Source organism: Serinus canaria, chromosome 12, assembly GCF_022539315.1.
Source record: "Serinus canaria isolate serCan28SL12 chromosome 12, serCan2020, whole genome shotgun sequence".
In the NCBI taxonomy this organism is placed as follows: domain Eukaryota; kingdom Metazoa; phylum Chordata; class Aves; order Passeriformes; family Fringillidae; genus Serinus; species Serinus canaria.
This window is the reverse complement of record NC_066326.1, coordinates 8,479,992-8,504,529: the sequence shown is the minus strand read 5'-3', so window position 1 is coordinate 8,504,529 and position 24,538 is coordinate 8,479,992. Positions and strand designations below refer to the sequence as shown.

Genomic DNA, 24,538 nt, shown 5'->3' with positions numbered 1-24,538 from the left:
AGCCATTTTTGGATTATTTTAACCAGCTTTAACATGTTAGCTGCTTGGCCCTCCATAACCTTTCTGCAGCTAAGCTTTTTAGCATCATGATTAAAAAAATGTAACCTGTTCAATTAGATGGTTCCTGGGCCATTTGCTTCTTTTGTCATGTTCTTTTTCATGCACATTATTGCTTGACAAATGCAGCAGAACTTTGCTAATTCAGATTAACGACTGGGAGATCTACTGCAAATTACTCTATTTTGTGGGTAAGTAACTGAACAAGTAAAATTAAAACCAAAGTACATTTTGTGATACATTGTTCTTGTTCACTTATTTTGACAACTGCTGTGTAATTTTATACTACTTCATAATGTAATATTGTCTGTTTTGCAGAAGTAATGGTGGTGTATGATCTTATAATGAATCATAAGAATAAATGTGCTTCTTTGTTTGAAAAAATCAGTCTTTAAATGTGCTTCTTAACTAAGTTATTCTGCTATTCAAACCTTTGCATGGAAATACAAAGGCCTCTTGTGCCTGAATTTCACACCCTGCACGAGGGACAGGTTCTGGTGTAGTGCAAATCAATGTTATAGCTGCAACCCCTCTTTTACTGCACCATTTCATGGGTGAGTTTAATTTTACAGAACCTCTCAATGGTATAATAACACAAGCACCAGCTATTGGAATGTTTAGTTTTCATCTGGGATGGATGAGAGTAGTTGAATGGTAGTCTCAAAGCTGAAGATACTTTCAATATTTGAAAGTTTACAGCTGATGTGTTTTTAATGCTGGAATCACTGATATTATGCAAATTATGCAAATGTCAGATACCATGATAATGGCAATATGTATGGTAACCATAGGTTCTGAAAAAAGACTTCTCTAAAAGAAAATTCCAAAGAAAGAGAAAGAAATAATTTATTCTCTAAAACCAGTAGAGTGTTCAGGATGCACAGAAAGAGGTGTTCATTATATTTACACATAATTTATATTTATAACTAAAGTATCTAAATTTTACCAGTCATCAAGTTTGAATATAATTAAAAGATACTTTTAGTTAAAGGTACATGTTTATGCATCTCATGATTGATTACCTGAAGTGCTGTGCAGGCATATCATTACAAAAATAAGAAAATTGCATTGTTGGATAAAATAGCAGCTGATGATTAGGGCACTTTTTTTTTTCCAATAAGGTAAAACCAACAACTTTTTTAAAAGAAATTATTGTCCACCTCAAACACACCACTCTCCATATCAGTGAAACATTTTGTGGTGACAAATCTCAAATCCATAACATTTACCATAAAAGGGATGAAAATGTTATTTACTTTTCTTTGGGTCGATTGCATTGTTTAGTTTTTTGGGTTTTATGGATTGTAGAGGGAAGAATAATGCTGACATCCCCATCAGTCTAACAAATGTAGGTTACAATGACAAGAGAACCTGCTCCAGTCAGCTCATACCAAGCCCACATGAAGGGAGGTCAATGGCTCTAAATCATTTGTCAGAGGCTGCAGAACTTATCAGCTGGTTTCAGATAGAAGAAACTGAAAAAGAAACATCTGGATAAAACCTAATTGACATGCACATTTGGCACAAGATTATTTAAGTAAAATATACTTCTTGTAAAAGGATACTCAATTAAATGTTGAAATATTTGTGCCCTGCTTCAGTGCAGTTTCTGTTTGAACAAGAGGAACAAATTTGTGGTTTGGGAAGAGTTGAGTAGGATGCCAAGACAGGATCTAGTGAGGCAATGTTTATAAAGACAGGGTTTTTCTAATAAGTTGAAACCTTACTCTAAGGCAGAAAAATCATCTTTTATCAGAAATGTTCTGGAGAGCATCTGTGGAAGTGTATAAAATTCTTTAATAAATTAGGTTCAAGTCTGGATGCCACAATTCAGTATGGCTGAAATTCTAGAACACTTATGATCTTCCAGGATTTCCTTTAGTGAAACTTCCAAGCCTTCTATGACACACAGATAGTTTGGAGGAGAAAATCTTACTGAGTGGATGCTGGTTATATAGCAAAATGTAGTCCTTGCACTGGAGAAGAAGCAACACAGACAGTTACAGCTCCCTGTGTGCAGAGAAGAAAGCAATTCCTGAGCTCTGCCAGCAGCACATCAGTTGTGGGAATTGCAGGGCCAGGGCAGGAGCAGCCACATCCCCTCACTCTCCTGGCCCTGCAGCCCCAGCTGTCTCCTTTCATTAGCTGGTTCTCTGTCCTGCAGAGCAGCCCCAGCTGGGCTGGTTTCTGTGGCAGGAGCAATATTCTTGGCAGAGTTATGACCTTTACCCAGTGGAACCAATGGACAATGAGTCGAGCTGAGTCTCTTTATTGACTGAATTTCCATTACCTGCACAGGCTTTCTTTCCTGGCTTGTCCTTTTATCTTATTATGGACAGAACCTACATTTACTGGACAATAGCTTCCACATTGGTCTCTTCATTTCCCAGAAGATATCACTACTACACTTTTAGAAATTACTCTCAAGACCTGTTCTTTACCCTCTTTAAAAAAAACTATTTGTTCACTCAGCAAATGCACCATGTAACTGTCTTTATACCATAGCATTTACACCCACACACCTAAAGGGGCTGTATTTCAAATATTCCATGTGTTCCCTACAAAGCTATAGTAGGCTGACAAAGTTTTAGACATTTTCTAGTTGCTTATAAAGGATTTGTTAAAATTGCCTTTAGAAGCAGTTTAGAAACTAAGTTATAGAATTACCATTAATTTTATTTCCTCCTTATTTAGGTACACATCCTCTGTGAAAAACATTACAGTTTTCCATTAGAAATGAAAGGTAACGATGTGAATAATGGTATTCAAGTCACATCCTCTGCAGTTTTTATGTTATTGTGCAAACTGACCTCATAATTTTGTCATCTTCTGTATTTACAGCCCAATAATGCTTTTCTGGCAGTTCACAAGGGTTACTGAATTTATGAGGCACTTGCAAGTCAGGTATTTTATGAATACCACCTGCATTTCTCAAAAATGATTTCTAGGGAAATTTAAGTCTACTGTGTGTACTGGATTAAAATAGCATAAGAATTAAGTAATAAATTATACTATTTTGTTTTAAATTTTATTATATGGAAATACAAGTTTTCATTGTTGATCATATTAACTTGATATGATGAAACACTTTCTTTTTACAGATAATGGTGTTTATTTGTTTTTCCAGTATATAAAATGTACCAAGTACCAAATTGCTTTAGCACACGCATAAAAATAACTTAATAAAACCTGACTTAACCAACATATGGGCAAAAAGAAGACAAACAATGTAGCTTGCACTAAAATATAGGCAATTATAATGTCATCAGAACTACAAAATCAATTTTGGAATAAAGAGCCCAAAGTTCTGTCTCAAGGTACCTCCTGTTGTACTCTGTGGACTGTAGTCAGTGATCTCTGTCCACTTCATCCATTCATCCATCCAACTTATAAGGAGATGGTTCCTTAGACAGCCATCACCCAGGGCAGAGACAAACAGAAGTATCTTGATTTACATGTGAAGGGGAACAGCAATCCAGGATTATTCTTTTAACCCCAGTAATATATTGGAAATATATGGCTGTGTCTTGCAATAACTGATACAACTGGGTGAACTTGCACAGAAAGTTTCAGATTTTTACTTCATAAAATCTAATCAGAAGATCTTGAATCTATAAAAATATGGATAGCAAGTGAGACAAGTGGCTGAAAACATCTGTGTGAGGGGAAACACATTATCCTGCACAATTGACTGACAGTGAGCTCTCAGAAAACATTTCAGAATGTTGATAAAATATAAAGAAGTTGTAACTGAAATGTCCTCTCCTCCTACCCCTGCCCCCCAACACACATATATCATCCAGTTAAAACTTGGACAAGCAAAATCCACATTAATGACACCAAGTGAAAGTGAAATAGGACTGCTTTTAAAAATTAGTACACCTCTTGTTCAGGCAGTTAAAAAATTGACAAAGTGATGTTAGAATTTCACAGGTACAAAGCAGGTCTGAAACTGGACAATTAATCTTGATTGTCTCAACAGTCTCAATGTGATTAATTTTCCTTAGCCACCTTCTCCCCTTGTCTTCTCACCTTACAATGAATTCACAGGGATTTTGTTCCTGATTCCAAACAAAACAGATCAAGCTAAAAATCTGCCACACAAAATATGCTGTAGACAGGATCCTTTTGCTCTATCCCCAGAGTGTTGTAACCACCTCTCCTTACTGGGCTATCTATTGAAAAAAAATCCTTTCTTAATAAGTAGCATTAAAATCTTTTGGAACCAATTGATTCCCTGACACCTACAGTCACATACAGAATTCTGGCTCTAAGCCTTCAAAGCAGAGAGGGAGAAAGAAATAGATGAGAGTGTATGTATGGGAGATGAGGACGATTTGCTGAATCACACATCAAAGCAGATGCAGGAGCAAGGCCTGTGTCAGATACTTTAAATACACAGTGGTACATCCAAAACATGCAGGATTCAGTTCTGTGTTCCCAGACAGCTCAGACACGCTGTAGACAATGACTGAAATGAGCAATAGAGCCCTCTGAGAGGAGGTTGCAATTGAAAAGAGATTGAAGATTAAATCAAAGAGTGTCACATTTAATATTCAGAACACTCTAACTGAATCCTTACTGCCTGGGCTATAAATGGAATCTTACCGTGGGCTGGAATGGGCAAGTGGGCTCATTTCTTTCTGATAGTGATGCTGCTGACTGACAGGCTGTGGAAAACAAAAAGAATGGATTGTTGAGAAGTATGTCAGAGATCTGGTATGAGCATATACATTTGCAGCTTCTGATATTAGAATTTTACAGTCTTTTTTCTTATCTGTGAAATTAAAAATGGATATTCTGGTCCTAACTGTACAAAAGTACAACTTTAAAGATGATTTTTGTCTGGGTGGAAATACATATGAATTAAGGAGGTGATCACACAGTTATTTTTCTGCTGCCTGTGAGAGTGTTGGGACAGTCAGGAGACTTCAGAGATGGAGGGTGGTAAAGTCTGGTATGACAGAAGAGTCTGGATTGAACACAAGTACAAAGCATGAGGAAGAAAATCTTGTTAGGATCTGTGCAGAACAAACCATTTTTAAGAGTAGAAAACACCAAGGGAGAGGTAAGAGGGCTGGCAGACCAGCTTATAAGCAGTAACAGTAATTTTAGCAGCCCCAAATGAAGATTACTGAAGCCCATATGATTCTCCATGGCACTGCAGCTTTGAAGCCTGAATTAAGCTGTTCATGAACAGCTAACAGTGGACTGTGTGAATATTCATACAAGACATGATAATTTCCTAGTCAAATCTTACCTGCCCATTGTACATGCCCCAAAAGTTTCAAACTACATTTGGTTTATGGCATGAAAAAGAGTTATTTGCAAGAAGAGTCAATATTCCTAAACTGATGTAAAAATTCAAGAATTCAAAAATCCACAAATACATTTTCTCCCAGAATATGTGTGGCTTAACCAGAAGAGAATCTCCCTGCCATTATCACACACCTCAAAAGCAGTTCTAAACAAATCATTGCAGGAAATGCAAAACAGTGAAAATGTAAGCATACAGTGACAATACTTGTTCAATTTAGTGCATTAAATGCTAAAATAAAAAAAAAAGTGTTATGAAATGATTTTTTAAACAAAAACTAATATAAAAATGAGTATGTCCACCTGGTTTCAGAAAATGGAAAGAGATTTTGTAAAATATATGTTAAGGATGAATGACATCCTAATTACTACCAAATATGACTCACTGCCTGCTGGTGGCTAGTGCAATTCCCAGATGATAGCTAGTGGAAGATGAAGACAAGACAGAGACTGAATTAGTCAGTCTATGAACCAGAATATCTGTCTAAATAATTTTTAGTCTCATTTCATAGTAAAGAATACTCTTCCTCAGTTTTGCAATTTGACTTGATGTGAACAGATCCCTCCAGGGGTTGTCAAACTGAGCTCACAGTTGGCATAATTCTGGGTTTAAATCACATTCCTCTTGTCTGGCAGTCTTCAGTTCTGCCAGACCATTTCTGTGTTAAGTGACTTTCTTTCCTGAAGACTCACAAAGGAGGCCAAAAGATCTTCCAGAAATTAGGTATGAACCTGGAAGTAGGATTTCAAGTATTTTTCAGATCAAGACTTATGTGACTGAATTTATATTTAGGAAGTTGCTTGTGGAACAAGTCATCTTTCTTCTCTGTGAGTACTCCTAACTTGAAAGACAAGTTTTAGTGGTGGGCATAATTTGGATTCTGCTAATACAACATTATATCACTATTATACCACTACAACCTTCCAGGATTTATCAGTGAGCAATTAGGAGAATCATCCTTCTCTTTTGCATTTCTGATGAAAAACAAGGACCATATGTAGTAAGATATCCTGAATTCTCCAACAGATCTTTCTCCAAAATGTTTGTGTTGTGTCTGAACTGGTGTCTGAAGTGTGGAAAGAACTATCCAAGAAGCTGAATGGGCCAATTCTCTGACAGGGCAAGGAAGTCCTACAAGATCTCTAGAAAAAAACAAGGCATTTAAACAGAAATGTTTTGTAAGCTTTGCAAATTTTCTTGGATACTGTATGTATGAGTGAGTGTAAACTTCACATGACATTCTGCAATACACAGAACTGTGTCTTTCATAGTGTTGCAAATCTAGCATGGATTTTCATAGGTCTTAAGATTTAAGAAAACATTCAGGTAAGACATGGTCAAATAAAATATTTAAAAATATTTTGTTCTACAAACACATATTTTTGAATTGAAACTGTGCCCCACACACATTTTACAAGGATTTACAATTCTCCCTCAAAGTAAACCCACTTTAAAGTAGAAGTTTTTCATATTTATAACTGAGGCTACACCAGCTAATGTATAATATTCAAAGTGATTTTATTCCTTTTTGGCTGTCATAGTTTACTGCAGCAGCTAAACCACTTACATTTCAGCATTTTCTCCTGGCAGCATATATTCAGTTCTTGGTAGACTGTCATAGAATATGAATACACAATTTCAGTTAATCTGTTTTGTAGTTGTTAAGGACATCTGTTCTAACTGCAGCTCAGTACTATGATTGATCTATGTGCCTTTACATTGACAAGGGTTTCTCAGATTCATTAAAGTCAGTAACATGACACTTTTCAATGACTCTGGAAATCAGGCTAAAAATGGTTAAGTGGTAAAAATATTAAACTCACTTAGAATGTGGTTTATATATAGAATATTACTTTGATACATAAATTCACTATCTAACATGATTATACCCTGCTCTGCCTTGCAAAACATCAAAGGTATTTCAAAATTAAAGATGCACAAAAAACTGCCTTCTGGTGGTGCTGTTGCCATAGATTCCACCTAAAGGACACAAATGTATAAAATGAAGAAAAATTTGTAAGAAAATACTCCTTATTTATCTTTGAAAAACATATGAGAAAGCAATTGATACTACTGATTTAAAGATTTAGAAAGATACAACCTGGAAACACATGTAACCATGAAAGTTTAATCATTACAAGACTTTCAAGCTGTACTTAATTTCTTAAATTTCAATATAAGGCTTATTTCTATTTCTTTTCTATATACTGCACTGCTAAAATAATTTACCTGTGCAACTGGAAGATGGCTACAGACCTATATCTATATACATATATATATCTATAAAATTTTCGGCAGTTTGTACATCTGATTTTGAAAGGATTGAGCATTCGAAAATTTTCTTAAACAATAGTGTCACTCAAGATCAGAGACATAAAAACAAATCTGCTTTTATTCTACACATATATTTTTTCCATAATAAATCTATATATAAGAAACACTTCTTTATAAAAACTGGAAGCTGAGAAAATGATGAGTTTACTGGTACTGGGGGATGAAGGGATTGAGAGCAGCTCTGTGGAGAAGGATTTGGGAGTATTGGAGGTTGAAGAGCCAGACATGACCTGTCAGACCAGAATGCCAATTGTATCCTGGGCTGCATCCAAAGGAAGCATTGGCAGCAGGTTCAGGAGGGAATTCTGCCCCTCTGCTCTGCCCCTGTGAGACCCCACCTGGGGTACTGTGTGCACCTCTGGGCTCCTCAGCACAGGAGAGACTTGGACCTGCTGGAGTGAGCTCAGAGCAGGACTACAAAAATTATCAGAGCACTGGAAGATGTCTCCTGTGGAGAGAGGCTGAGAGAGTTGGGGTTTTCAGCATGAAGAAGGCTCTGGGGACAGTTTTTAGTAGGGCCTGTTGTGGCAGGACAGTGAGCAACAGTTTTAAACTGAACGAGTGTAGACTTAGAGCAGATGTTAGGAAGAAGTTTTTTACATGGAGAGCAATGAGGCATTGGAACAGATTACCCAGAGAAGCTGTGACTGCCCATCCCTACAAATGCTCAAGGCCTGGTTGGATGAGGATCTGAGCAACTGGGTTTAGTGGAAGGTGTCCTTGCCCAGTGGTAGGAGGGATGGTTAGATGACCTTTAAAGGTCCCTTCCAAATGAAAGTATTCTATAATTCCATTAGTTTATGTCTTACAGAAAGAGAATGCATGACTAAAGAATTTCAGCTAACCATTTGAATAGTGGCACAGCATCGCTACTCCCAAGCCTTCTGAAATGTTGTAAGCATATCAAAATATACTGCCCTTTAACATCAGCACACCAACAATTCCCCCAACTACTCTTTTAAAAGCTTCTGTGTTAAAAGAATGTGGGGTGATTTAATAATCACCTCCATTAACAAATGTTGTTAAAGCCTTCTTAGATACCAAAGGTCTACAAAGTGAATTATCACCCTCACATGTATACTCTGCATTTTTCCAAATGCTGGAACAGAATTACATTGAGTAGTGTTACACACACAAGTCCATACTCAAAAAGCTTCCATCATATCCATGAGTAGCTGGTGCTCTGGCTGATATCTCAGCAAGGAAAATATGAAGTGCAGCAGGAGATTCTGGGGACTGAGGACACTGTACTGGTCCAGTGCTGCTCTCCACAAAGGCTGAGGTAAACGGGTATGGAAGCCCTCGAAAGCTGAATTTCTTTGTTTTTGTGAGGGACTAAGTGGTGGTCTTTATCTGAGAAAGTTTAGGTTTCTTTCCTAAATTATCCTTCCTTGGAAATGAGGTTCTTGCCATTGTATCTTGAACCCTCAATGGCCACCTTGCAAAATGCAGAGGAGAAACCTGACAAGGCTGAACGTGTAAGGCACACCAAACTCTTCAGTCAGCTGAATGAAATGTGAAGAACCCTCTCAAAGACAAAATCTTGTTTTTTATGCTTGAATTATGTAGAGAAAGATAGCCATAAAGGGCTCTTATGAAAAACTACAACTATATTAAATTGCAATTTATATCACTAACCTATTATATCTAAACATTATTTTAGATTGAAGCTACAGAAGTTGATCAAGGCAGTAAGATCAAAGAAAAGTCTTTGCAATCACATTGTGTTTCACTGAATACTGCAGCAGTACATTTTACTTTAGAAGTTCGTTTTGTTTTAGTCATGTAATTTGTATCAACCAAACCTGACGTGTCTAAATATTCTTATCAATTTCCTTATAATTAAATTACTAAAAACATGATGAGACTGCTATTCTCTATATTTAATTGAGTTTCATTTTCTGGTATTGCAGATTTGTACCATGTTTGAGCCTATTTAATGAGTAGGGAGAAAATACACTGGAAATATTAAATTAACAAAATGCCTAATGGAGATGTATATCAAATAGTTAATACCAACTAATGTTTCTCTGATGTCCTGCAAAACATTCCTCTGTAAATCAAGTTCTTATTTGTACAATCACCCACTTATCAACACATTTCTTCTCATTTGAAACCGTCATTTAACAGGGTACTCCAAAGTTCCAGCACTGTGTTGATCATTCACTGTGGAAAGCTGCTGCTACAGGCCTCTATCTAAACCCTGTAGAACCTTGAAGGTAATTTGCACCTAACATTTTAGAGCATTTACTCTGCAATAGTTTATATTGGGGCAACACAGCTGGATTTAGTTTCCTAACATTGGATTTGCCTCAGAGCTGTGCTCTGTGCTTTACTTAAGCCACATTCATTGTTTATTATTGCCTCAACTGTAATAAAATAACAGCTATATTGCTGATATATATATGGAGTATGAGGTTATCTAGTTTTACAGCAGCTCCTGCTAATACCTTTCTATAGTTCCTGAAATGTTATTCTGTGCTTTCATACATTCAATACTTTTTGGTGGAATGCAACAAATACTCTGCTTCTTATAGCAGTACTGTGCATAGTGCAGCTGTGTGTGATTCTGTACCACTTTGTACCAGGACAAATAATGATCCAAGGTGTAAAACACATAATGATCACATACTAAGTACTCAGAACTACTATAGCTTTTTGCTGCTTTCTCCTGCTTCAGTTCTTTAAACATTCAGCTTTTCAGTAATGAGACTTTATCGTTGTAAGAAGCAATTATTTTCCATTACTCACACTGTAATGCAGCTGCTGACTGGTATATCTGGGTTTCATTCATTTTGGAACTATTTTTAAGTACCATATCACACACCTGCAGGTTGTCAGCCACTATTGTGATGAACTGTACAGCCTACATGATTATTCAGAATTCTAGGAAGGAATATATATAATAGATTTGCTCTTTTTCCATGGTGGTACTAGAGAACGTGCTGGAAGTGCATGTGTCTTGGTGAAATGTTTTACTTGATAAGTTCTGAGAGCCCTTGGTAATGATACCTTAAATTTCAACTCTACTCATAGAAAATTTAGTATTCAAGGCCCCTGAGAAAATACTGTGGGTTTAGACTTACTGGTGAGAAACAAGAGTTCCAGGTTGCTGTATCATCATCACTGCTTGTACTTAGGCTGACATTGCAGCAATTGATCTGTGTGGCACTCAGCCCATGGGAGATCCCAGCATCCCATAATTCTTCATTTTGTTGTCTCTTCATGCTGGCCAGCATCTGTAGTTCAGATGAACTCAGTCTATTTGACTGGTACTTTTTCCTGTCATAGTCCTGTGAAATAAAATGGAAAAGTCAACAATATAGACAGGATCATGGAACAGAATAGATGAATGAAACCCAGAGAGACCTTGGAGAATCTCTCAGAGAATCTTCAAAAAGCTTCAATACTGAAAGAGAAACAAAATTTTTACTAGAAAAAACTTAGTTAACAGATTTCTATTCATCTCTGAAGATCAAGGATATTTATAAACAATTACAGGAAGGAAGAACACCACAAGCACTGCATGAACTGCAGTTTGGATCCAGGGTGTTTGGTGAAGTTGCTGTTCCACTGCAATTAAAAATAGAAGATAAAAACAGGCCTTAAGAAGTTCAAAAATCTATCAGCTGTTAAATGAAAATCTTGAATTAAAGCAAATCCCACAGTTATCACATTATCAACACCATAAATATAACATTTAGTTATTGGTCAAACACAGCATAAAATTTCTCTGGAAAGCCATGTCAACACGAAATTGCAAAGGTTATTCTGGCAGTTTGCTAGTGTATGAATTTTCAATGCCTTTTCACTTTTCTTCAAATCCACTGGTGGAATTGTTAATATAACCCTAATGTTATAACTCACTTGTTCCAAGGCCAAAAGCTGCAAGCACATACTAATCATTTGCAGTTGATTCTTAAGCCTTGCTCAAAACCTTAAGATAGTTTCAAGTCACCCAGCCTGCTGCTGGCACTATCTTTGTTTAAAGAACACCTCCTTTAAGAAAAGCTTTCCCCTTTTTAAAGGGTCTACCTAGATTGCTCTTTCACAAAGGAACAAGTCTAATCCTTGACATTTAGTTTTGGTTTTAAATGTGAGTACAAAGCATTTCTGCTTGAGAAGTGAATCCAGGCAGTGAGCAGGGCTTGAATGGATTTAGATCACTGGAGTATTGGCCTGTGGGCTGTGAGACCCCATACAACACTGTCCCACAGAGGGACAGAGCTTTGATTCTAGTGAAGAGAATGGAGCTTTTAGACCAGGAATGTATCACATTCATGGCAGAAGGGAGGATCTCAGTCTCTTTTGCTGTGAGAAGGCATTGGGTGACTGAAGAGCTCAAGAACACACACAAGTCAGCAGTACAACTTTTCTTGCTATGAAATGTGGTGTGTAATGTTTTAGTATATCTTCAAGGGGTACAGAAGTCACCTTACACCAGAACTCATAGTGAAATTTTAATTCCTTTGCTTTCTTCCTCTTTGTATAAGATACAAATTACAAGAAGATGACAGAAGATACAAAGCATAAGATGACAGAAGCAGTTTGCACAGTTACCATTCCTTTTTTACAAACCTCACTAATGAGGTCCAAGCTTAATTCCTGAATATTGTGATGACTGCTACCATTTTTAATCCTAAAATAATGTGAGATGTTTTCTCTAGACCCTTTCTGAATGCCTGTTAAAAGCTCAGTGACTCACCCAAAGCTCTTTGATGTGCTTGGGGAGCCTGCTTTGCTCTAATGGATCAATAGGCTACCAGATCTGCAGCTGCTGTAACTTTTATTGATCTTATTGAACATGCTGATTTCCTGTTAATTTTCCTAGATATAAACCTTCTGCAGTTATTTGATTATTATAAGAGAAGCTTTGGCTTATCTTTCTTCCTTCATATAATTGGTATGCAGTCATTAAGCTGACAGAATGAACTGGTGCTCTGCAGAATAAAAGCACTAACTATTGAAAGAACTTTTTTCTCATTCTCTTTTTAATAAAAGCACAAAAAAATTGTCCAAACTTGCTTGTCTTTTCCTTTACAGCTATAAAGAAAGATGCATAGATTTGTGGAATTATTACAGCATCATTCTAAACATCTGCTGTTCCCCTCCCTGGCTTATTTCAATTTGTCATTCTGTTTTCTTTTCCTCTAATGGTCTCACTCTGAAAACCACACTCAGGAAGGAGGAGAGATGCTATGACCATTTTCTGTGTTAAATATCTCCTAAAATAAACGAATGAAGGAGAAATAGTCTGGAATATTTATTCTTCAAGTTCAGATGACTACTACCAACAAGCCTCTTCAAAAATTTTACATTTTCTTTGTTGGTTTTCAAATAGAGAATTTAAAAACTGAATTTGAAATTAAGTTAACTTTGTAATTTAGTAGAATCTTTTGATGTAAGAAGTAATTTTGCAATGCTCCTAAATTTGTCTAAAATTAATATTTCATTTAGTAATTAAAAGCTTATCTTGTCTATTTGAATATCCTTCCCTTATAATAAAGTATTTTTATTAAGCATTTAAAACTTTTACTAGATTGATAGAACCTGTTGTTTAAAGGATTTTTTTCATATATATAATGACATTTGCATTCTTCTAGGTTCAAATGATTTATTCAGAATTGTTTGAATGTAGTTATACGTGTGGAAAACTTTAATTACCAGCTATCTACATGCCTGCACTATTTCCCAGAGGGCTATACTTCTTTCTTAATTAAAAATATTTGAACTTAATAATAGAGAACTCTATTAAAACATGAATAAAACATTGCAAGAAACCAGGTCCTTAAAGCATATTAAGCAGCAGGCAAATCAATTGCAGAAGACTTGGTGAAGCACTTTTTTCCTTTACTGGTCCTTTGTATAAGCACAGAAAGAAATGTCAAAGAACTCCAGGGAAGGGCTTCTGTAAAATTTTAAGACTTGATCAGGTCTAAGACCTAGATCTGCCAGATACTTTTATCTTATGTTTTGTAACAATAAAACAAAATCTGTAGGTAATGAGTTTCTACATTAATAATAGGATTTGGTCTTGAAAAAAAATACTTACAAGCAACAAATCACATGTGCAATACATTTACAGCTACAAGTGCAGTATGGTAATAACCTTATTGTCCAAATTAGTAATCAACTATTGCAATCCACTCAGAGAGTCTGCATTTAGCTGTGTTCTACAGGGCAAAGTTGATGACTGCATTAAACACAGATAATATCTTTAAGGAAAATAATACATGTATAATTTCATTTATTATGGACAAATAGGTTACAGTTATGATAAGTAATAAACATAATTGAATTGTAATTGGAACAATTTTCTAAAACTTGAAAGTATCATGAAACAAGGAATACATTTAATTGCCAAGATGCAAGCAGCTACTGGAAAAAAAGAAGGATTAAATTGCTACAAACTATAATAGGAGGGTAAGGGAATGAAAAAATATAAACAAATTTTATCATACACATTCACTGCATATTAGCATCTCTAAGAAAAAGAGAATCAGATTATTGGTATCAGCTGGGGCTTTTCCTATCACTGAAAATTACAGAAACATTATCTTCTTTCCAAATAGAAATGAACCCATGCATTGCTTTCTCCCACATTTTCTACATCACTAGTGGCAGCTCTAATGTCTTTTCCAGATCATAAATACATAGAACATATGCTACTATTGAAAGGATTTTCTTTGCTTTTTAATTTTTTTTTGTTTTTCATAGTCTTTAAAATCACCAGCCACTGATACTTCTCATGATAATAAAGTCTCAGCACTGCTTCTAATTTTCACTTGCACTGCTGTGTTTCATTCCCCTTGCTTCCCCCTGATCTACTTCTTTCCCAAAGTCTCCACCACCTTCATGGATGTTCTGTTTTCATCAGGAAAAGGGCAGGGCCTTCACCAATCCAATAAACTACCTGCAGCATACAGGAAGAGATTTCCAGAATCCCCAGTCTGAAAGACAACCTCACAGACCTGAAAGGCACCTAACCCCCAGCCCTGCAGCAGTACTAAAAGAGACTCATTTCACAAAAATGAATCTGTGGCAGGGCAGGATGAACATTTCCCCACCAAGGACACACACAAAAGCTGAGAGCCCCTGCAAAAGAGAAGAGTCTATTGTTTTGATCCCCATAGGTGTGCAATACCTGGGCACCAACGATACTATAAGAAATTCAAGATATATCCAAGATATTAGAAAACAAAGCCCATGCTTACAGTGATCATGCTTACAATAATGATCATGAGTTCAATTCAACATTCCTGTGTTAAAATATCCACAAAAATTCACAAAACAGCAATCCTGGGACTAAGTGCCATAAAACTCCTACACCTGTAAAAGAGACACCTGCAAGGGAATATGATACACAGCCATCAAGCAGGAATGGCACAGGTAAGAACATTAATTTTAAAAAATTCATTGCATTTTATAACAAAGAGAAGAAGAAGAAAGGACCAGGAATGAGACAATGCCTTAAAAAAATGAAAATACAGATTTTTTTCCCCCACAAATAGCAGTTAAAGGTTGAAATTCACAGTCATAAGGCAAAGGCCATGTAGATGCAAAAAGTACATAAATCTCTGGGAAAAAACCTCCACCACCAGTTATTCACCACCTTTCCTGAAGAAATGGCTAAGCTAAGGCCTGCTGGAAGGAAACTTGCAGGACCCTGCTGCTGAGCTCCCCTGGGTGCTTTCCCTGTCCTTGCCCTGTTTTCCTCCCCAGCCATCCAGGGCTGGACAAAAGCTGCCTGGCTGCTGGATCTCAGGCACATAATTTATCATTGCTCAGGGCTGACACAGAGAGACCATGAAATACCCAAATTAACACTCCTTCTGTGGTCATTCGTTATCACAGCAATTTAAAATCTGCCAATTTTCCTCTGTAACCTTTCAGCCCCAAACTATTTTCCAATTAATTTATTTCCAAAATGTGACTTGCTCAGTGACACATCTTTTTATCTACAAACCTTTGTGATTTCTGTTGTATTTGGAGTATGATTTTGTTTTCCACAAACCCTTACAAAATCAACTTTCAACGGATTGAGCACAGTAAATGCAGTTATGATGAAGCCAGAATAGATCAGAATGAAAGATATACTATTAATCACTTCATGCAAATGGGTATATCTAATATAGCTTCTCTATACAATCTAGTAATTCAATTTCAAAGTAAAAATCACTTACACAAGTCTGTGCTGTCAGGCATGAATTTCCATTTGAAACTTTCTTGAGAGATGTTTTACTGACAGATCTTTCCAATTGATCTGAAACTCCTTCATATCTTTCAGTTTCTTCAGATACATTTCTAATTACTCTAAAGGACTTGGATTTACTTTGAATTGGAGATAGAGAAAGGATAGGCTTTAAATTTTTCTGAAAGTTAATAGATTCTGTTTTTCTCATGGTGGAACTCTGTGGTTTTGATAAGACGGCCTCTTCGAAGTTATATTTGCTGTGTTCCTTATTCCAGTATTCATTTCCCTGTGACATCTTATTTAATGGGATCTCTTTAAAAACTGCTGAATCAGATGTTCCTTGTCTACTGTGGCTGTTCTCAATGTTCTCAGCACTTTGGATGAGTTCACTGCTGTCATCCTAAATTTAGGAAACAAAGCAAGAGTGGTTGGTTCCCTCTCATCATTACACAGTTCAGTTTTACATAACCTTAACACTTCAAAATCTCTCTTTAATCTCTGCCTCCTGTTTCTAAATTTACAAAGATTCTGAAAAACAGCTGCTTTTCCTGGCAAATACACTGACTATACCATAAACATTTTCTTACATCTGAAGCTGATTTCAATTTTCAAAATGTCAGGTCAGATTTTGAATGCTGGTAATGTCCAAGACCTGTGTCTTACCTAACATTCATAATTTCAACAGAATTTATTACAGCTGTAAACCAAACCTAAGCTATGTGTCCATGATGGTGTCTTTCCATTGAATTATTAATATTTCATATTTTCACATTGCATCATCAACTTAAATGTAGAAGCAGTATCTCCAGCTGAGATCACTTTAGTCTGTTCTGGTAATCTTATGGTACTGGATATCATATTCATTACCATTTCAATACAATTTAGAATTTTAGAGGTTAGTTTATTAACCTTATATCCATGCTTCTAACAAAGTCTGCAAAATATCCCATGAATCAAGTGTATGATGTTCACTCATACCCCATCTCAACAGCAATCAGCAGGACTGAACAGATGAAAAGAGAAATAATGCAGGAGTGCATCTAGTGTTTGCCTCAGTGTTCTTATTCCCAAGAAAGGAAGGATGAGAGCAGCCTCATCCTCATCTCATGATCTGCTCCTCTGCCACATGTTCCCACAGAGGATGTCAGGCAGTATCACCTGCAGTGCCTCTCACAGCTGAGGTGCAATTCTGCTGCACATGAAAGTGATCCAAGATTGTTACTGACTTCAGTGAGTCCAGGATTACACAGCATGAAATGTCCGTTCAAGAAGATAATCCCTCAGTTTTATTAATGGTGCACATTTTGGAAATTTATAGGTTCATTCCCTCAGTCATTTTGTTAAACAGTTAAATTCAGTCCATCTTGCCATTATGCAACTCAGTTACATTTTATTTCTCTACTGTGTGCTACAGATTCAAATGGTAAGACACAGATTTTATCGTTAAAAGTGAAATATACTAGAATGTTCATAAAAGTAGGAACTTTAGCAGTTATTGTAATGACATAATGAAATTATTGCATACGTTGACAATTCTGCAAATTTCTATATAGTTTCAAATGATACCAGACAGATACACTAAAAAATTGTTTGTCTTATTTCATTAATTTCATTGCTGGGGGATTTCCACATTGCAAACGAATTAAAGTTGGTGATGCTCAGACAGGATGTGCAGCAGAAATATCAATAATCAAGTGACATTCAAAAGCTGGAATTTTGTAATTCACTTTCAACAATGTCAATGAGAAAAACCAGTCTCCATTTGCAGTTTTTAAAGACACAATGAATTCTGATTTACTGAAGTCCTGAGCAAACTTATAGGACTTGGATCTCACTCAAATCTATGATGCAGGTTTTTTGGGATTTTTTTGTAGTAATGATGCACAGTTCTGGCATCTCTCTGTTAGCTGACAGAGTTAGGTTTCTTTTGTCAACTTGTTACACAGGGTACACCTGCACTGAGTCCTGTATCTGGTTAGACACAGCAACCTGACAGAGACAAGTCTACCCATTGGTATATGGGGAAAAGATGATTTATCCTCTCTGTCTGGCTTGAAGACAGAATCTCATCCTAGGAGTCTGAGGATGAGGACTGCTTTATCAAGAGTTGCATGCACAAAGTGGCCTACCTCCTCACTGCTGTCAGTTCCTTCAGAGCTATCTTCAGTTTTGGTTTGCTCCTGCTCTCCGTTACTGTCGAGCTCCAGCTCCAGTGGGGAAATGCAGCTTTCTGGGGATACACTGGGAGACCTTCCGTAAGGAGCTGATCGAGGTTTTGAGGAAAACGTGAAAACCTCTTTCTTACTCCTTTGATGATCAGCTGTTTCCCTGGTGGGAGGTTCAACAGAGGCATCCTGGGCTGAGGGTAAATTACAGCAGGGTGAACTTCCAGTAGCTTCAAAGTGCTCCTTCCTATCCAACTGAATACTCTCAGTGAACCTCTCTGGAAACTCCCATGTGTCTGAAACACACAATTTCAATGCCAAAATATGTAAATTGTCAGCTACTCTGATCAATCTCATTTTCCAGAAAGCTGTATAGCAAAGTAAGTTTTTCTAATACAGAAATAATTTTCCAATCAAAGAAGAATAAGAATGATGAGGATGCAATGAAAAAGATCAGGTTGCTTTCAAAGTGCAAAGGTAATAAAAAAATTTCTGAACAGAGCTCAAAAAGTACACAGGCTTTGGTATAGGACATGTAACCCTGCCATTTGCACACCTGAAACTGTTTAGCCATCAAGATTTGAAACCCACAACTGAATTTTATTCTAGGAAAACGTGATTTTATTTAATATGGCCATTGATCTTTTTCTATTGCCATTTTTTGTGTCTGACATTTAAAAAATAATCACACATTGGTGGAAAGTTCATAATACTACAGTCTGCTCCTTCTCTACTGCTGAAATTCCAGACTTTTACATTCAGAACCTATGGTTTAAATCTCAATTTCAAACTACTGTTCTGATAAAAAAGTGTGACATGAAAAATGTATAAAGATATCTGTCTCACCAGGTTTCACTGAATACAGCCACAACTAATCTGACAATTTTAAAACAAACAATAAACTACAGAAATTGATTTAAAGATTGAGTGCACCAGATACACATGAAAAGACCATTTTTATGTTCTTATTGTTAACTTATATTTTACTGTTTGGAATGATGGTATAGAAAAAAATGTCAATTTGATTGATTACCACCAATCTCAAATAGCATCTAAGAAAAGGAGAATTGCTCAAGTATGCAATACTCCCTTATCTTCATTAAAGGTAGTGTGGTGTGGATTATTCACTAGATATTAAAACTTTCCAGCTCCATAAAACAAAGTTACCATCAACCATATTTAAAAACTCAATGAAAAAATACTAAAAATGTAATAATAAATAGCATTGCACTAATAAAATGCTTGCCACCACAGAAGACACTAAGTTTGGAAGGGTATTTTGTGCTTTACTGTGGTATTTTACTTTTAGTTTTGTTAGAATTACTACTTCAGGCACATTCAGCATCTTGGGAGGAGTGAGAGGGTGGGAGGAAGTCTGAATCACCATAAATGAGGGCACAAGAAAGAAGATTGAGATGCCAGGAGAAACAGCTGTCTTCTTACTGGGTTGCTATGATTTTTCCAGTTTACTGAAGACAGACAGCAAGGCTACCAAACTCCAATTAATATCCAGGAACCAGTGGAAGGTTGGGACTTGATGTATCTTGTATGACCATGGCTTGCATCTTCTTGTTCCAGAAAAGACCATTTTTCAATCTCTTCATGAAGACCATCTTTAGTAAGAACCCCCAAGGCTTTTCAAGTAAACTCTTATTCTATTAGAAAATCATTCTGGTTTTAATTATTATAAGCCTTGAAAGCTGAACATGCAAGTGATTTCATTTATTTTATAAATATTTTGGAGTAGCTCTTCCAAGAGCATCAAGAAATGAGTGAGACTACTCAAAACTTTTAGGAAACACCCTTCAATGATTAAACCAAATGACTTTTAGTTCTGTATCTATAACTACAGGTTCTTCAAAGGAGGGTACTGGAGCAGAATTCTCCAGACTACTATCATTCAAGATTGTGTCCCATTCCTCTGCTAACATATTTTTCAAAGGCAATTGGAATTACATATGAAGGGTGGTACACAAAAAAAAACCAACTGAAAGCATAAGAGAAAACACAGTCATGAACATTTTACAGATTTTATGCTTTTGGTATACTTTACTATCTATATAAGCTACCTTTATTAAGCAACCATTTCCCCTATAAAAATGAAATGAGAAGAGGGATATTTTCATGAGCTTTTCAAGTGAGGCTGAACACAAAATTTGGATGTTCAAGGACAAAGACTCAGGAACTGTTTTTCCCCCAAATGATTCTGATCTAACATGATTGAAAAACTGTCACACTAAATCAGTATTTTCAATTATTCAATTATTTATCCTGTAGGAATCTGGCCCATCAAGACTCAGATTGTTTTGAAAGTTTTAGGACCTGGAGATGCCTTGTTCACCACTCCAGAAAGTGCTATGCAGAAATGACACAAAAATATTACTTATCCCCAAACTTCAGCTAGACAGCTCTTCAGGATGTGAAGAATCTTTTTCCCGGCTATTTTGGTTGCTAAGTCTAAAATGATGTTACCCTTTTTCCTAAGGCAAAAATATTTAAATTTTTACTGGCTGCATTTATCAAAACAAATAAAAAAAATCTTCAAAAGTTACCTTGCTAAGAAACTCTTTGTATTTTTTCTTACCTCAGCACTTTGCAGTCCTCTTTCCAGTGTGGCACCCACCCTTCCAGTTTAATCTAGACACATTTTATTAGGTTTCCCTGTCGGTGTTGAGACTAACACCAAAATACATAACATCACTCCTTCAGTATTCAGAAGGTCTTTTCCCCATGATAAAATTAGATTTGACATGTCTCATGCTGCCTTTGTGGTTTACAAATATGCACTAACAGCTCAGACCACTGTGAAGAGCCCTCTAGGGTATGGTTATACACTTAGTGTACAACCCACTTCAGGAGAATTCACTGATTCTTATGCACAGAGAACTGGGAAAGAGTAGAGAGGAGTAGCTTAAGATTTCAGGTTGTTGCTACTGACTTAGCAACAATCCACTTCCCACACTGCAATCTCACCTGTTCTATTCTCATTCTAGAATAACTTCCAAGGCAGTTGTTGCTGTTTAATTTGTTGAGGGCATTACAGATAAAACTGTGTAATGAATTCTGAAGGAAACAATGTGATGAATCATTTGCTTTTTAAGATTTTAAGTTAATTTGGAATGAAGTATCAAAACATGGAAAAGAAATCTTAGAGAACAGTTTTTATCAAGTGTTTAGAGAACACGAGCCAATTAGAGCCTTAAACTCCTGATTTCTAATCCTGGTTCTGCCTCAGACATCCAAAAATTTCTTACACTTCAATCACCATTATAATGTCTTGCCCAGACCAAAAAGAGTTCAGAAATATAAAGAACTTCTTTAAAATTATTACTATATCTATAATATTAGCCCGAATATTCTGCCTTTTTAGTTTAAGCCACCCTGTAAAGAACTACATTCATTTCTAGAGTTGTTGAAGAAATGTACTTGAGTTAGGAATAAGTCAAACCCAAATATTCATCACATAGCACAGTACTTATTCTTAATGAAATATCCAGGGGACAGACAAAAAAGTCTGTATGATTTGAAGATGACATTTTATGCTGGTCACAGAGCTCAGCAACTTCTGTGATCTGTAGTCAGTGTAGCAGTCTTTCAATAGTCCACAAGTGAAAGATACAGGGAGTTTTGGACTAAACAAAATCCCATTACCTCTCCAACAAAAACTATATTAGAATTTATTTTCAACTCATAATTTCCATGTCAATTATAATGAATAATTTGGAGTATATTCTGAGTAAAATATGCAAACTACTATGTAATCACAACATTGCAGCAAACAACATAAATGCAAGAATGATCACCTACATCTAATTAGCTCTTCTACACAGTCAGACTTATGCTAAAGCTTCTAATCCCAGCCTAACATTATAATGAAGGCTTCAGCATTGAGTAAATAAGATTGGCATAAACAGTGTTCACTCATTTTATTTCTTCTCTCAGGTCAAGTTTATCCCACTTTGGATGAAATCCAGAACAAAGCCTAGAAGGGGACTTTGCTGATGAAGAAGTTGCTTATAGGAAGTTCTTCAGGAAAAATAAATCCAGTATTAATGGATAAAGAAATCATTAAGTCATCTGTGTGGAATGAGATAACTTCATATACTGAAAAGAAACAGAAATCTGCAGATTGAGAGTGACAACAGTGACAGGCCATGAAAATACAGGGAAAAAAAACTTGTAGAACTGTACCTTACCAACTCACATAATGCATTTATCTGTCTGTACACACAACTAAGATTATAAAGAAGCAGCTTTCATTATTTGAAATTCAAACAGCAGAAGAACAGAGTTTACTCATATCCTTCTTCCTCAGTTCTCTGCCTCTGAATTTATGAGAGGGCATTTAGACAGGCCAGCCTACTGCTCTAGGCTTTTCATATCACCTATATTTTCATAAAATAACAAGTGTTGATTAATTTTTTTAAAATTCTGGCACTAGATGGAGGTTTTGGTGTTCTAGATGAAAAAAAATTTAAGACAGTGATTTCTGCCCCAGAGTTCCCAAAATTCACTTAAATAGAAAGGAATTAAAAAAATTCTCTGAAAGAATTCTCTGTTTGCCTGAACATCTTGGATCTCTTTCAGTCAAATTATGGAACCCATAATACCAATTATGAATTACTGAAATTGCCAGAGTATATAATAATTTCTAAATATCCCTAAAGAATAAACACAAAGGAAATCACTCACAATATGAAGGAAAATCTCATTGGTCAATTTTGAGAACTTTTGAGTAGTCCAACCACTTTTCAAATTGGTGACTATGCCTTCTATTAAAAAGTAACATTACTGTTTCATAGAGACAAGGGATACTTTTGCCCCAAGAATGCAATTCCCAGACTCATGCAAAGGAAGTTGATTGACAATGTACGACAAAAAAAATCCACTTTTTTTGGCAGAGAGGTGCAAAAGTTCACCACTGAACTCTATAAACAAAAGAACCCCTTCCCCCTCCTTTCCCCCCTCCCAGTATTACATAGGTACTGTAGTTAATATTCTAAAAGCTTATCTAGGACAAGTAAAATTTCATGTACTTTTCATATTTGGAATCTTCAGTGTTAAATTTATTAGGGATTTAAAGAATAAATTATTTTTAGTTCTTTTCCTTTAATCATGAGAGCATGGAATTCTTCTTTTGGTATTCATTCACTGCTCTGGTACTCTGCTTAATCCTGCAAATCTTTATCAATGCTCTAAAGCAATTCTGTTGCAGGGTGCATGATTTCCATAATCCCCCACAACACAGATGTTTATTTTTTATATGAACTGCTTTTGGGTCCTTTGAAATTTGCAACAGTCTTTCAGACCACATAGAACTGAAATGTAAAATAACATAAAATGAGTACCATACCATTGGTTATCTCCCATGTGGGTTTGGTTGCATTTGTTAGAGATAATCTTATATGACTGTCCTTGTCTGGTGATGGTACTTGTGGTGAGGTGAGCTGAAAATCTGCTTCTCCACTTACAGATGTTTTCTCAGTCTCAATTTCAGGGTCTGAAAAGCAATGCAGAAATGAAATACCTGTGAAGACTCATTTGATGTACATATGGGGTATTGTACTGGGATGCAAACATCTAAACAGCATGGGAATCTTACAGGGCAGCAGGAACAGGGCAGCCACAAGGAAGGAAAAATTTACCACAAAGTATGGAAGAAGGGCAAACCATAGTAATTATACAAAACAGGCTTGCAAAAGTCTGCAAAACAATCAAGAACCACTGCAGCAGCTCAGTTGTTTTCACAGCATGAGGAAAGAGGAGCATGTGTATAAATTGTGGGTACTGCCAGCAGGTGATGATCCCTGGCTCAGTCACTCACAATACAAATAGCTGCAGAGAGAATGAGCATTTATTCACCCTCATACAGGAGAATAATTCATGATTTAATGAATATATCTTCACTAATTAATTCGGTAGATAAAGGATTAGAAAAACAAAGAATTAAGTCCTAGATTCAAAGGCACAATCATGCAAAAATTTGGCAGTTTGAGAAGTCTATATATTCTTTGCTTTATGCTCTTACCATTCTGATATTCATTTGCAGTTGTTTGGAGAGTACTTCTTTTGCCTCCTTGATCTAAAGGATCATTGCATGGCCAGAGTGGTAGCTCCAACCTCTCATTTTCTGGTACAGTTTCAGTTGGCATTCCTGAATTTTGAAGTTGGCATGATGTTTTGCTACCCAAGGCCTTTGTTACCTTGAAAGACATTATTTCTTGATGAAAGACAAAAATATAACAGCTTTCAAAATGCTCAAAGGTAAAATACAGATTATGAATGATAATTTTTCCCAAATACATATTTCCAAATATTTTTTTTAAACACTATCTTTTCACAAAACCTCATGGTAGGCTCTACTCAGTGTGGTATCTTCAATCTTTACAGTCAAGCAGCAAGCAGAGGTTTTTTTTCCACTGAGTGAATGGAACAATGCAAAGAAAAGGGAAAAATATTAGAATTCACTAT

General features: G+C 36.1%; 1 protein-coding gene across 1 annotated transcript in view; it reads right to left on the bottom strand.

Moving 5' to 3' along the window:
- Positions 1–24,538, bottom strand: part of CFAP20DC (CFAP20 domain containing) — a 64,488-nt gene that overhangs the window by 13,657 nt on the left and 26,293 nt on the right. The window contains exons 11-16 of the mRNA XM_009091296.4: positions 24,096–24,270; positions 23,421–23,567; positions 18,032–18,363; positions 15,892–16,302; positions 10,795–11,001; positions 4,666–4,727 (exon numbers count right to left, since the gene is read on the bottom strand). Of these exons, the coding sequence (XP_009089544.4) occupies positions 4,666–4,727; positions 10,795–11,001; positions 15,892–16,302; positions 18,032–18,363; positions 23,421–23,567; positions 24,096–24,270 (1,334 nt within the window). The remainder of the gene's footprint in view (positions 1–4,665; positions 4,728–10,794; positions 11,002–15,891; positions 16,303–18,031; positions 18,364–23,420; positions 23,568–24,095; positions 24,271–24,538) is intronic.